This window comes from Camelus dromedarius, chromosome X (genome assembly GCF_036321535.1).
Source record: "Camelus dromedarius isolate mCamDro1 chromosome X, mCamDro1.pat, whole genome shotgun sequence".
NCBI classification, from domain to species: domain Eukaryota; kingdom Metazoa; phylum Chordata; class Mammalia; order Artiodactyla; family Camelidae; genus Camelus; species Camelus dromedarius.
The window spans coordinates 18431784-18446909 of NC_087472.1; the positions used below are offsets into that span (position 1 = coordinate 18431784).

The following is a 15126-nucleotide window of genomic DNA, read 5'->3' on the forward strand; positions in this document are numbered from 1 at the left end:
CGCCTTCCTCTAAGCTGAATTAGAGGACTTTGGGGATTAGAATCTCAGCACAAAGTTGTGTAACTATTCACTACCAGTACCTAGTGCGGTGCTGACAATTCCACTTAACACTTCTCAACACTGGACACTATGCTTCGACATCAAAGTCCCTCCTCTACAAGCAGGAGACGACTTCCAGCCCTGCCAGCAGGGGATGGCCCATCTGGCTATCCCTAAGATGAGGGTAATTTTTAAAGGATTTCCCCATAGCTCAGAGCAGCTCAGAACTTTCTTTTCAGTCCACACCCACCTCCAACTTGTCTGTTTCTCCACTCCAATATGAAAACAAATTTAGCAGATCAGCTGAAGTGAAATATGAGGTATACTGGGGTGAAGAGTAAACAGTAGAAGGCTTCCTTCATAGCCTCAGCTCTACCCATCTGACTGCCCTGTTGGTCTCTCTCCAAGCACACAAAGATCAAAGCCACAGAGACTCCCGGAAACCAGAAGGTGCCATGGGCCGACTTGACTGGTGGGCAATCACGGAAACCTGCTGCCATCCCTGCTTGGGGACATACTGGACAACATCTCTAATTCTACCCACAGTTCGGTGAACAAAGCACATTCTAATTTCCAAAAGGCCTGCTGGGAACTCCATTACCAAGAGCCTCATCCCACAGGGTCAGTCCTAAACCCCATGGGTAGGGGGATAGATTGAGTTCATTCTTATCTCTTAACATTAGTGCTACATGGCTTGGCCACTAGTTGTGTGATTGCTGAGGGCAAGTCATAATCTCCCTGAGCCTCAGTTTCCATGTCAGTAAAATGGGGAGAATATAACCCACATCACAGGACTAGTATGAGAATTAAGTGAGGTAATATATGCAAAACTCCTTTATAAAGTGTTATAAAGAGTAATGTATCATCACTGTATTATTTAAGTGTAAGCTCTCTAGGTAGGGCCGTGCCTATGTGTTCTTTGTCTCTTCCACAGGACTGGCCACCATGCTGAGAACATGACAAAAGATTTGTATGTCTGTGAAGTGAGTAACTGCAGCCTTATTTTCTCCAAATTGTGAAACAAGGGGGTTGAGCAAAATCCAAGAGTTCTCAGCTCCCCTCCCGACCTTGACACGTGCTCTTACGTGTGACATCACCAAGGGCAGATCCAGACGTAGGAGCCATCATTACAGTATGAGGAACTCTCTGCAGGTTATGCACAGCTCTTAGAAGGCCAGCTGTCATCCCACCCCTTTCTCCCAACTGGCCCCAACACACTAGTGGGTCCCCAAATATGTCCAAGAACTATTTTCATGCTAGATGGCTTCTAATGGCACTTCCAGCCAGCACATTCTCAACCAAGCCTTTTGATGCAATAAGTTTGGGCTGAGACAAAAGAGGAAGGAATGGAACCATGCCTTGTGAGGACCTCAGGAAACATGGGGAAGCCATATTACAGCATTCAGTGCCACAGGAAAAGCAGCAGCCCCTACTCCGTTTACCCAGGGCAAGGCAGGCTCTGGAGTTTCTTGAACTGTGGTGGAGCAGGGCCTCGTAGCAGCACAGAAAGGAACAGGGAATGGAGGTAGTAGGTGTGAGTGGAAGTGGCTCTTCCTATCCCCTCCACAGATCAAGAAGGGAGAGACCCAAGCCCCAGGACAAAAGAAAAGTTCATGAGATTCAGACAGGAGTAAGGTGACCTGCCTGGTATGGTCTCTGCCTAACTAACTCTCTGATGTCAACCTGAAAGAGGGTGGTAATAGGAGGGATCAAAGCTTTCTGAGAAGAGAGATGTTTGTCAGGCAATTCCTTCATGAAGATGTCACCATCAGATATGGAGGAAGGTAACCGGACCACAAACCAAAGCCAATAGCCTCAACTCAAAACCCTTAGACACACCCATAGAAGGGGAATGACCTCCTAACAACTGGAGCCGCCCTCACATCAAACAGGATGCCTTGCTGAGTTGTGGTCTCCATGTTCCTGGAGGTGTTGAAGTCGAGGCTACCTGTCAAGAGTGCCGTGGAGATCTCTACATTGGGTGGAAAACTGGACCAGGTAACCTCAAAGGTCCTTCTGGTTCCAAAAGCTGATAAGTTTTGTAAGAAGCGTCCAAGCTTCTAGGAAACCAGTCCTCATTAGAGAAGACTGCGTGACACAAAAGCTCCTCTTTATCCAAATACAAGTGCTGAGGCCAACTGCTTGACACCTCATTCATGACAGATCCATTATGGCTCTGGCAGTAAAAAGGGAAAACTATCCCCACTCTCTCCCACAGTTGATGAAAATTAGTTCCATTACTCTCTTAAGTGTAGAGCTAGGTATCGTATATATCCCTACTAAACCAGAGCCGGAAATGAGGTTTAGCCTTCTTTGCATTATAGCAAACCCAGAATTTACTATCCACTCAGTATGTGGTTATTCAGTTTTCATTAATAAGGAGACTACAGATATTTACTGGCAGCTCAGGATGAATACATTATAGGAGACAATCAATTGTTGCTTCAAGGGCGAAGGTCGGAGAGAGTGAGAGACAGGGGTGTTCTCACTAACCCAAAGATGTGCTTCTTGCTCATCGAGAAACCCACTATAGGAATGGGCCTAAAGAGCGCTTAGCAGAACATATTGACATTAGCCTCGGTGATGGGCTGTGCCTCCAGGATTACATCTTAGAGCATCTTACGTGGCCAAAGCAAGCCTGGTTTTCTTCTTGGGCTGCTTGCTTTTCCAACTCAAGTCCAACAAAATGACGCCACCTCAGGTCCCCTTAAAGCTTCACTCTGCCTCTTAACAACCTCTGTGGCTTTAACCAAGAAAGCCAAGTTGTGCCCGCTTCTACTTGAAGTTCTTCTGTTGGGTTGAGGAAACCATTGTACTTCTTTTGAGTTTACGGGCTGGAGGCATCCCAGGAAAGGCAGCCAAGGCCCTCTTTCTTCTTGAACTCCGGATTCCAGGAGCAAAAACCTGACCTCCCAAAAGACCCAATTCCCTCAAGCCAACCAGAGAACTCCCTGGTATCGAGTTGTCCCATGCCAAGGACAGCACTATGGCCTTGCCCACAGGTTCAGACTTTCATAAGAAATTGGAGGGCTCGGACCTTCATGTCCTCCCCTCACCGAGAGGTCAGTCCGAACTCATTCAATCTCAACCCCAAGCCAAAACCTTGGGACTGGAGTTGAGTGACCCCCTCTGGCAGCTGGAGCTCATAGCACCATGTTTCTCTGGGTGCAGAGGCCTTTGGCTGATGTAGAGAAGGCAGAAGTGGGAACACCCAAGGTGCCCGAGGGTCCCCAGAAGCCAGAGTCACTGTGGTCTGGGGACGAGTGACAGCAGCTCCTTGGGGCAGCAGCCCCTGGCCGGCCTTACCTGCTCTCCCTTTCCGCCGCTGCTCTTCTTCCTGCTCGGTCAGATACTCCCCAGTCTGGTATTTTCGGCTCTTCTGCCGTCTCCGTTTCTTCCTCTTGACCAGGCCCTCCTCCTCATCTTCCTCTTCCTCCTCGTTGGTGTCCCACATTTGCCGGGCAGCCTCTGTCCTCCAGGGCATCTCTCGGGCGCGCCACAGGTGCCTGCGGCCCTGGCTCAGCAGAGTCTTGTCCTGGGCATGGTGGCTGCGATACTGGGTATCCCGTTGGGTCTTTCTCACCTTTCGACGCTTAGCTGGGGTCGGGGTCACCTCCTCTTCCTCCTCTGTGGGGAAGACTTCCTGGCTTCCCATGTCACTGTCTGCCATACCAGCAAAGGAGCTACAGATGCTTCCTGTGGACGGGATGTACAGAGGACGGTCAGGTACCTCTTCAAAGGACAAAGAGTACGGTGTCGAAGCAAGTGCCCTGGATTAGGAGTTTGAAGGTCTGGGTTCAAGTCCAGGCTCTGCCAGTTATTGGCTGTATGCTCTGGGAAAGTTCCTTCACTTCAGTTTCCTCATCTATAAAGCGAGAATACTATTCTCTGCCTTACGGACCAACCTCACAGGACTGTTTTGAGGCTCATATGAGATAATTCACCCATAAGTGCTTTACAGAGCCCAATATATTACACAACCATCATGTATCCAAACCACACACCCTTCCTCACCCGCACTGCCGTGCCACTTTCATTCATTCCACAAACTCTTACTTAGTGCTCACAAGATGCCAAGCATTGTGTGAGGAGCAGAAAGGGCCACAGGGTTTAGCAGAGGGTAAAGGAGGGCAGACTGACATGGCGCCCCCACCCCGGCCCACTACATGACCCCCAATCTTGAGGAGAGAGCCACCCTGGGCAAGCAGAGTTGTCACCAAAGAGTGTCAGGAAAAGTGAAGCAAGGAGGAGCCCCTTTCCTGCAAGACAGCCTGGCTTAGTCCCGCCCAAATGCTCCTCGGCCAGGCCCTCTTCCCTTACATTGACCCCACCTCCCACTGAGCGGGCGAGAGTCCAAGGGTGGAGCTTTCTCCCTGGCACCACCCCCACCCGCTGCAGCTGTTCCTCACCGCTGGGCAGGCACTTCCCCCTCCTCTCCCCAACACCCCAGGACAGTGGGACCTTTCCTTTCCTCCTCTGCCACCTGGCCAAGAGGCCATTCTCCTCCGCACTCCTTCCTTCAGCTCTGCTAACAAAAGTGCAAACCTAAATTGGGCTGGTGTAGCACCACAGGGGATCTGACTTCTTCCTCAAAAGTGGCTGAGACACCACCATCTTTCTCTCAAGGCCCGGCTATGAACTTGACAATCCCCAAATCCAAGCGAGGTCAGCAGAAGACAGAAATGGTTGGAGGCAAACAGAGTGGCCCTTGACCAAAGCTTCAAGTCAGTCAGACCACTTAAAGACAGTCAACATCTAGCAAACCTTCCATTATACAGACCAGGCAGGGGACAAAGTGTTCTGGTTAATTTAATATTCTGGTTAACACAGAATCACCATAGAGCTCACACAGGGATCACCAATTTCCAGAGAATCAAATACACTACAATGTGCTTAACACTAAAATGGGAATGACTATAATGTAATCGCTCTTTGATGATTCAGAGGACACTTCAGGATTTTTTGATGCCTCCAGGCCGTCATTTCGAGCCCCAATTACCACTGCTCTCTCCATGGGCTGAGATGCCCGTTAATAGAATGTCAGATAACTGAGTTTACACTGTGCCCTCCTGCTTCCCCATTCCATCCACTTTGCATGGAAATCTGGGTGAACTGGGGCAACCATTTCTAGTGCTAAGTACTAACACAGAGGCTAGCAGACAAGTCGTGGCTGGAAAGAGTGATCCTTTTTTAGACGCTGGGGGTTGACCAATACAAATTCAGGGAACCAAATGTGATTCTGCTCGCTCTGACGACTCAATGACCACTTCCAGTTTTGACAATGCCTGTCACACAGGGCAAGAGGACGGAGGCCTAAATGTTAAATGTCTGTGCCTGAGACTGGCCCTGATAATCATGAGATTCCAAAGTAGAACTGGTTTTCCTGAGTGGTGCAGGCCTTTCCCTCTTTCCACCACTGGCTGCCAATAAGAGATAAATTTCTGTTCTGAAAAGCTAAGCAAATTGTCCTAAAATCATGGGCAATGACCTGGCTCCTACCCTGGGCTCTCTCGTCCCTGCAAGGAGCTCAGTGTCTTGGCACAGTGAATCAAATCTCCACCTGGGCCAATGGCAAAGTCGCTCAGCCAGATTTCTACCTCTTTGCGCAGAAGTGCCAAGATGCGCCTCAGCCTCAGACTCACTCACCAGACTGACTGCGCGTCCGGGTGCTCAGGACCACGGGTATGAAGTCACGGAAACTGCTCTTTGCTTTCTTCTCCAAGGAACCTGGAGTGGTGTGTGGTTTCAGGGCAGAAGGGCAGAAACATCACGATCAGAGACTCAGGACGGGAGAGCCCCTCCTCAAGAGGCTCAAATGGAAAACTCAAGGGAAGGTTTGTGTTCTCCCTGCATTACAGTCATCAGCCCCCATATGCTGCCATCACCTACGTATCTCTGTTAGAGAAGGAGCTTTTCTCGGTGGTTTTTGAAAACTGGGAGTTGGGTCATTTTTGCTGACACCAGAAAGGCTGTGCATGGCATCGATTCGCCAGCACGCCACAAAGTAGAAGGTCCGGATGCCTGCACAACTGTGAGGCTGCTGCACCTCCACAAAGTTATGACCGAGCTGCAGCAGGTCCCAGAGAAGGGCAGCCTCCCAAAGCTTAGAGGATTGAACGAGGCAGGAAGATGGGAGCAGGGAGCGGCAGACAGAGGAAAACTGCTGTATTCAAGAACAGACTAGAAAGAGGCAGGTCACGTCAGACAGGCAAGGCCATGAACACAGACTCCTCTGGGCAGGGATATCCAGGCTTCTCTCTGAAGAGGGCACCAAGGAACAATTAGTCGCAAAGCACAGGGGTTACGTACACAGCTCCCCACCCCAAACATCCTGTGTGTCCCTAAATAATGAGGCTTGAGGATTTCTCTAAACCCTTTTAGCTAGTTAGCTATTAACTTTTAACTTTTATAATGGGAGTTTTCAAGTATACCAAAGGTAGAGAAAACAGTGTAAATAACCCCTGTTCTGTTTTGGTCTCAATCCTCATTAAATACGGTGCTTCTCTGAGCCTACACCCACTGCAGGGTAATAGGCTGGCTATTCTGCTGCAGGACTGACTCTTGCCTGTCTGAAAACCTCCTCCTTCAGCCTTCAGAGTGTGCCTTATTCTAGCAACCAAGGTGAGCAGCATAAGCCCCTACGCCTGTCTCCCTTCTCCTTCGCTCTGATTTCAGAGGTGTCAATTTTATCTTCCTCCCATAGTAAGGAGGTCTCCCTTTTCTGGTCAGTTTCAGAGCTCCTCCCCATGACCCACCATAGGGATCCTCCTGCAGCCCAGTGAAAGCCAGGACCCCAGGGGCCTACCTTCCTCGTGGCCATCAGCTCGTTTTCCTGGAGACTGGGACTCTGGCTTTGTTGGCTTCCGGTGCTTGTGCTTTACCCTGACTCCATTGTGCTCTTTTCCTGAATCTGAAGCCCCTCTGGGGCTTTTCTTGGGGGGTTCCTGGGGGTCGCTAGGCGGCTTCCGGCACTGTGGAGAGGTAGAGACAGGTATGAGATCAGTTTCGATCCTTAAGAAAGCTCTCTTAATGTTGAGCCCTGTGCCCTGATTCTGACACACGGACACAAACTGCCCAGGTGGGGGCTGGGGAAAGGGGCCACCCACTGCCTTCCACAGTGGGCTACAGAGGCTTTTTGGACTGAATTCAGTGCCCTAGCTAATCCCCATAGACATCCACACCTCATCATTTTAAACAGGTCTACAGAGTCTGCATTCACTAGCCGAATAAACACCCAAAGTCATTTGAAAAGGTGCAAAGTCAGGCCCCATATTCTCTATATCCGAACAGCAACAGAGAGATGGCTAGAAAACAAAAATGCCTCTTCTGCAAGTTGGGTGACTACATTGTTCAAATGACTTCACTGTGAATGGTATTGACACCAGCAACTGAAAATAATTCTCATACGGGCCAACTCCAGAAAAATTATCTATTTTCATGTGTAAATTAAGACTACAAAAAAGATTCAACTAAGGCAAGAAGAAAATTCTGCCATGGGAGCAATTCTAATCCCCCCGTACATATGAAAGACCCTGGGAAGGCCCAGGCGTTTTTAGTATATGTGCTGCCGAAGCGAGTATGGCCCAGGCGTTTTTAATAACGCCCCTTTACGTTCTGCAGCCCTTTCACCTTTTCCAAATGTTCTCCTCTCTACTATTGGATTTGTTCTTCCCAACAAACCTGAGAGAAAAAGCTAATATCATCCTCATTGAACAGACAAGGAAACTGAGCCTCCAAATTAAGAGTTTTAAATGACTTGTCCAGGGCAACACACAGCCCAAGGCGTCCACTCACTCAGGGGCCACCAGAGGCCAGGCAAACAGTTAGCTGGTCTGTGCTTGCAGTGAGAAAGCGGCTGAGCTGGGACTAAGACCCAGGGTTCCCGGCGCCCAGCCTGGGCCCCTCAGCCTCAGCTCTCACTCCTCTCCTTCTCTACTGGTGTCCTCCATGGTTTTGCTCAGCACCACTCCCACCTTCCGTCAGGCACCATGGTTGTGCTTACACACCGCAGGGATGCTCTCAGCCTAACGGTCACATAGTCTCACAAGCTTTGAGGTCTCTCCATGCCACCCAACAAGAAATAGGGCAAGGTAGGAGTTTCCAGTATTGTAGTATCCAGGGAGTAGAGAATAAGCAAAACGTTTTAACAATGGCAGCATGCCCAAGGAAGAAAGGAAGAGCTGTTTTCCTCCTAAGCAGATCCGCATACCACCTTCTAGAAGGTTATCACTGTCTAGCTCCGGCCAAGGGGATGGCAGACATCTTACAGATGGAACATTTTCTGGCGGGGGCTGGGAGAGTGTGTCTCCTGGAGTCACCATTCCCCATCAAATTCCAAGCACTCCTGCGATCCCAGGAACTCTTCCTGCTTCTTATTCAGCAGAGGGCCGAGCTGAAAATTCAAGTTCAGTTTCTCCCTTTACTTATTTCCAGTTCCTACAAACCAAAGTGTTAGGAGAAAAAAAGAAATGGGGAGGAAAGAGGAAGATGCGGAATGGCTGCTTAAAGTGTGACCTTCAGGTATGGCCAGAGAACAACTACTTCAAGTCAGGGGGAATAAAGTTCAATGCACATCAATTTGAACATGTCCTATTTATTTCTGAATATCATTTTTAGCTGGCTCTTTCAAGTACAGATCATTAACTTTTACTTCCTAAGGTAGATAAAAACAAGTAAAACAGAACATCTAGAAAGGATTTCTGTCTGTATGTTCTGCAAGGGCAACACTGAGAGTTGAAATATATAGCGACTCAGACTTAGGCAAAAAGTTGGGATGATGAGGAGACCATGCAAGATGAACGTCCTGGTTAACAGCGTTTTGAAGAGTTTTCCAAAGAATTTTCCAAAGGATGAAAAGAGAATAAAATACACCCAGCACCAGATGAAGCAGAACTTTCTTTGCTGATGATTCAGAAGGCCCTTCAGGATTCCACGAGGCCTTGGGGCAGGTGGTATAGGAGGAGACAGGAGACTATTCTGATTCTTTTTTTTAAAAATGTTTTTATTTAATTTTTTATTGAGTGACATTGGTTTATAACATATGTTTCATGTACATAACATTATATTTCTACTTCTGCATACACTACTGAGACTATTTTGATCCTTGGCCATACCTTGAAAGGGGCTGTTTTGAATTAACCCCTTATTTTAATTTGTTTAGCAACAGTTTCTTTCTTAGGAAAATGGAACATAAGAAAAGAAAGATCTAAGTCAGTTGCTGTCCCAAAAAATGGACATTTACTAACTCATTACAGGCAGTCACCAATGGCTGCTTCAAGGCCCCTGATCCTGTAACTTTATTCTCTGCCCTCTGCCTCTGTCAGTGGGCCTGGTGAACTGCTCATCTAATAAAGGAAGGGGCAGTGCCTGCCTGTCATCGAGTCACCTGAAGACATAAGCTCCATGAGGGCAGGGACCACGTCTACCTGGCGAGGAATACTAGCAATAATATCGGCAGCCGCTAGCACTCCCTGAGCACTCACTACGTGCCAGGCGCTGCTCTAAGCATTTATGTATATCACCTCATTTAATCATTTTTAAACAACAGCTTTTTAGACATATAATTTAGTGAGCTATATCACACAATTTACTTATTTATGTTTATAATTCAATTGTTTTAGTACAGTCACAGAAACGTGCAAGCATCACCATCACTATCTAGTTCCGGAAATTTTTCATCACCCCAAATGGAAAGCCTGTACCCATTAAGCCATCACTCTCCAATTCCTCATTCCCTCCAGCCTTAGGCAACCACTAATCTACTTTCTGTCTCTATCAGTCCGCCTATTCTGGACATTTCACAACATCATGTCATTTACTCTTTACACCACTCTATGAATAGGTACTATTACTGTCTCATTGCATAGATGAGAAAACTGAGGGCCAGAGAGATGAAGTAGCTTGACTGATATCACAGAGCTAGGGAGAAGTAGAACCAAGATTCAAACTCAGGCAGTGTGCCTGGCTCCAGAGAGCATCCTGCTCACCAAAGCGCTGTACTGCCCTGTTGGCAATGTATTCCCACTGCCTGGGAAGGACCCACGTGTAGCAGCCGCTCAACAAACACTTGTTAAATGGTCAGTGAAACAGCTAGACAGAAGGAGAGTGGAAGACGGTATAGCATAGCTGAAGATGAACGTGAACTTTAGAGCCAATGAGGCCAGAGTTTGAGTTCCACTTTTGCCATTTAGTAGCTGTGTGAATTTGTGTAACTCACCTACTCAGTCTGTTTTCTTAATTTTCTTATCTGTACATTGGGTGAGGTGTTTACCTCATGAGGTTATTTTAAGGATTAAGTTATAATGTATCTGGAAGCACTTGGTTGTTCAACAAATGGTAACAACTCTAAGGACATGAATTATTATTATTGTTACCACCAAGGGCAGATCTTGGTTACCTGAGCAAATGCTAGATATGTGCTCTTCTATGTCATGACCTACGTAGCTACTTGGCATGTCTCTTACCATACTGAGGTGGTCATGGGATCACGGAGAAAAACCCACCTAAACTCTATCCCTGGTGTTCTTAACCTGGAATCCATGGGTGGGCTTTGGAGAGGGGGTTGGGTCCATGACCCTGTGAAATTATTGGCAAAATTCTGAGACCATGTTTCTGGGGACAGGGTCCACAGCTCTCATCAGCCTCTCAAAGTGTTCTATGGTCCAAAAAAGACTGAGAGCTTCTGCCACAAACAAATTCATGGTGCCCTGGCTAGAAGTCTATTCATTAGTGTATCTCAACATCTAATTTGAAGGCTTGTTAACATAACCTCAAATTGCTCCAAATTCTGAATAAGCCGTATCCTCAACTGCTTCAAGAATCTCCTTGGATCACCAGTGGCCTTCAGATCCTCTTTGGAGGAACACTGAATTCAAGTCAAGTCCTCTTGGTCCACTTTTTTGCCTAGAACCCTGCCACCATCCTTAGCCTATTAAGAACCCAGACTCAGATGCCTGTCTGCCTTGCATACCACATTCCCAATGGCCCGAAACCCAAAGCTGCCGCCCCAAGCATTAGGGGAAGAGGAAACTGGTGGGTCAGCCCAGAAGCTGAACTACTCTAGCTTCACAAAACTCCAAGCAAATCCTGAGCAGGCTACCTGGATGGTGCAGAAAATAACCCTGTCAAAGGCCCCTTCCCTCCCTGGGCCCTAAGTTCTCAAGGGCAGCAGTCGTCTTAGAAAAGGAAAAGGAAGAATAGCTCCCCAGGAAAGGGCCTGTCATGCATTGATTTCCCTCCCCATACCTTCTTTGCTTTGCAACCTCATCTGGGACAATGGCTTCCCTAGCCTCAGGGAACAAATCATTTCCCACACGAGACTACCCCTCCGTACGCTAAAACACCATATATGGAGAATGTGACTTAGTAAGGGTCAGGATTCACTTTACACAAGCCAATCAGTTCAGTTCACAAAGCTACTCTACTCAAGAACACTGCACAAGGTTAATGCCTACAGGACAAAGTGGACCAAGGCTGATCCGTGCAGGACAAAGCAGACCACCGGTGTCTCAGCCCTGCCCTCAACCTCAGCCCAGCACTCACCTTGGGTCCATGGGAACTCCGGACCATGACCTTGGCTTGTGGCTGCTGCTCCTCACCGTCCTTCTCTTTCCCACACTTCATTTTCTTGGGCGGTAGACATTCGGTCACCCCATCGGTCACTGCTGCGTCTGGCTGCCACTTGTTCTTGCAAGCAAAGATGCCTATGCTTTCCTGTTTCACTCGAGCCTGCCCGGCCTTACTCCGCACTTCGGCTTGGCTCCTCTGGGGAGCTGCTGGGAGGCCATCGGCCCGGAAGCAGGTGGCTAAATTGAAGACCACATCACCATCCACCTTCTCCATTTTCACCCGCCCCAGGTCCACCTGGCTTCCAAGCTGCGAAAGCTCTGTGCTGGAGGCCCTCTTGCCACTCTGGACCACGTCCAAGATGAGTTCCTTAGGGCGGCTGTCATGAGGTAGCAAAGGCAGCTCGGGCATCTTGTGCAGGTTCTGGGGGGTGGCCAGGACCAGCTCGTGGGACATGTAGGTAGCCAGCACTTGGTTCTTAGGCTTCGTGTCTCCTGCCAGCTTCAGGCCACAAGCCCCCTGGGGGCCTTCCAGCTTAGGGGTGCTGTCGGGGCAGAGGTGGCTCTCTGATTCCTCAGGCCCCTGATTCACTCTCAGGTCCCCACTGCTAGGCTGAACAGACAGCGCCAGGGTCCCCGTCTGAGGGCTGAGCGTCAGGAGGACAGGATTGACTTGTTCTTCGTAAGGCTTGGCAGCAATCCGGCAAGTTTTGTTCTTTGTGCCAGTGTCCTGCTCTGGAGCAAAGGGGCCCCCGGGCCGTGGCTGTCCCTCTGGAAGTCCATGCACAGCCTCACTGGGTCCAAGAGACGGCACACCAGAAAACTCAGAGACGATGCTGGTGGGCCTGATGGGCACCCCCTGGCTGGGGGTCAGCTGCCCGGCACTGGAAATGCCGATGGAAAGCAGAGATGCCTGGTGGTAGGGTGACCAGCCAACAGGCAGGACCTGGGTGCTGGTGGGTTTCCCGTTGACTGAACAACGTGGGTAAATATTTGCTGGCCCCGTGGGCTTCCACAGAGAGAGCTCCTTGGTTTGACAGCCTGGTAGCCCAGGGGCGATGCGGGCTGGGGTGTAACGTTTGACTGTGCTTGGCTGTCCCTCAGTCCCAGCCTGGGTACCCTTCTTGCCACAGGGGGCACCAGTGCTCTTGGGCTCTCCTTGATCGATGATGGAGATGGGCTCCTGCTTGGGGAGGTGGCGGGGGTCTCGGTTGAGGCCCAGGTTGGGGTCTTTGTTCAGTAGGAGGGACGCAGGCACTGGGTTAGCCACTCCCACGTAGGTGCCAGGAATAGTGCTGATCAGCGCAGTGGAGTTCTTCACCCAAGTGCTCGGGTCCCCATTCCTCACGATCTCAGGAAAGATGACGAAGGGTGAGGAAGTAGAGCCCAGGCATGAAGTGACATTGCTGCCGGCAGCCTGGGTAGTGCGCTGAGACCTAGACAGGACTGTGGAGAGGAGGGCCTTGCTGCTGGTGTGCACTGGGGTCAACACGGGCATGGGAGGTGTCTTGCGTTGGTTCGGCAACGGGAGTTTCTGGCGGTTGGACTTGGACGAGAGGTCGAGGGGCATCTCACTGCACTCAGGCGGAGAGGCCATCTCTCGCTCCAGCTGTGGAGGTGACTTGAGGGGTGAGAAGGTGACGGAAGTCCCTTCAGTTTGCTGCTCGGTGCCACCTGGCATCTTGGCAGGGTGCTGTGGGGCTGAGCTCACGCTGGGGGCTGGCAGCAGAGGCTGTGGAGGTGGAAGCACCTTGGCAGAAGCAGTGGAGAGGGAAGTATCTGCCAAAGGCCCGGGGACCCCATCGGGAGCAGGCTGGGTGCTGGTGCTGCCTGATGGGGAAGCGCAGGGGAGCCTGTTCACCTCCAGAGAGACCAGCTTGGAATCTGAAGTCAGAGGTCGGGCCACAGAAAATGCATATGGGTAAGACCGTAGCTCTGGGGAGGCCAGCACGCCAGAGAGACACCTGTCCTGCAGGTAGGATGGCAGGACAGGGAGTGTAAGAGTGGAGGAGACCCCCAGGGTTGTTGGCAGTGTGGCCACGCTGAGTGGCTGCCCACAGCTCGGAGGCGGGATGTATACCAGCGGCTGGCTCGGGGTCAGTACTGTCCCTGGCTGAAAGGACAGGGGGACTTTTTGCATAGCTGGTGCCTGAGCTGCAGGAAAACACACTCGACTCAAACTAAAGGAGGCCGGGATGGGTGCAGAGGTGGGAATGGCAGTTGGTGTGGCAGCCGGCATGGGTGTGGGGGCTGGAGTAAAGATTGGGGCTGGGGTGGGTGCAGGCACCGGTGTAGGAGCAAAGGCAGGGATGAGGGTGGGAGTAGAAGGCGGGCCAGAGGATGGGGTCGGGGTGGGCATCGGCACTGACGGAGGGGCAGGAGCTGCTGGGGGCGTGGACGCCGGCATGGGAGCCAGGACTGGAGTGGGGACAGGTGCGAGGACCAGCGTCGGAGCGGAAGGGGGCACAGGAGCCTGGATCAGAGCCAAGGGAGGAGCTGAAACTGGGACTGAGAGGGGGGTAGGGGCCGGAGCCGAAAGGGGCACAGGGCCTGATGGGGGAGCAGAAGCTGGCACGGGCACCAAGACCGAAGCTGAAACCGAAAGGGGGTTTGAGTCGGAGAGGAGTGTGGGCACTGATGGTGGTGCTGGAGCCAGGGCCGGGACTGGTGCTAAGGGAGGGGAAGGAGCCGGAACTGAAGTGGCAACCTGGACAGGAACAAGCCCGGAATGGGGCACTGGGGTGGGGACAGAGAGGGGAACCTGGAATGGATCCGGAACAGACGGGGGAACGGAGGCCGAACTGGGAGCCGGGGGGCAGATGGGAGCTGGCAGTGGACTGAAGTTAGTGGTGACCAGAGGCAGGGTGCCCTCCACGGGGACGCCAGTTCCCAGAGTTGCCAAAATGAAAGTATTCTTCTCCCCAACGCTGTGCCGAGAGTCCAAAGCCTTCGCCCCGGCTGGCGAGCAGTCCACCTGTTTGCTCATTTGGGTGCTGAGGGGAGTCCAGGAGCAGTCGGCCGTGCCGTTGCCGGCCTCGGGGCCGTCGGAAGCTGGAAGCTTGAGCCCGTCTCCAGGGCTGCTCAGTGGGACCAAGGGGCCCCCCGCCTCTGCCACATGCCCAGCATAGTCCATTTTGGGCTGGGCATCGTCAGGCTTGTCTTCTGACTTGTGCCCAAGTTTTTCTGTTGCACTGCCATCTGGGTCTGCCCCCCGGGCATTGCTGCCACTTCCAACTGCCGTGAGCTCCACCTGCAACGATAGAGCAGCGTGCCCGTCTTAGCTAGCTCTCTGTAGATGGTGCAAGTGGCCTGGGGCCCAGGAGGGGCGATTGCTGGTCCTCTTTGCAACTCGACCAACCGGGTCTCAGCAGAAGCAAAGAGCAGCTGGCCAATTTCTGTCTCATATACAGCAACTCCTCGGAAATACCCTGTGCCTTACTGGCCCCCTTCTTGGGATGGCAGGCTGGGCCCAGGCAGTTGAGCTCCACCCTTTGGCAGGTGGCACGTGGCTCCGCGTGGCCCC

The 15126-nt window shown here is 51.1% G+C and overlaps 1 protein-coding gene across 9 annotated transcripts in view; it reads right to left on the minus strand.

Annotated features, from left to right (window-relative positions):
- The window catches only part of BCORL1 (BCL6 corepressor like 1), a 59518-nt gene that overhangs the window by 21031 nt on the left and 23361 nt on the right, over positions 1-15126 (minus strand). For 7 of the 9 annotated variants that reach the window (XR_010379333.1, XM_031445506.2, XM_064482728.1 and 4 more), the window contains 4 exons: positions 11581-14853; positions 6845-7010; positions 5686-5766; positions 3346-3735 (listed from right to left, as the gene is read on the minus strand). Coding sequence is in view for 8 of the 9 variants with exons in the window: in XM_031445506.2 (XP_031301366.1) it covers positions 3346-3735; positions 5686-5766; positions 6845-7010; positions 11581-14853 (3910 nt within the window). In the remaining variant the exon portion in view is untranslated. The remainder of the gene's footprint in view (positions 1-3345; positions 3736-5685; positions 5767-6844; positions 7011-11580; positions 14854-15126) is intronic. The other 2 variants (XM_064482732.1, XM_064482731.1) reach the window with 2 other exon arrangements.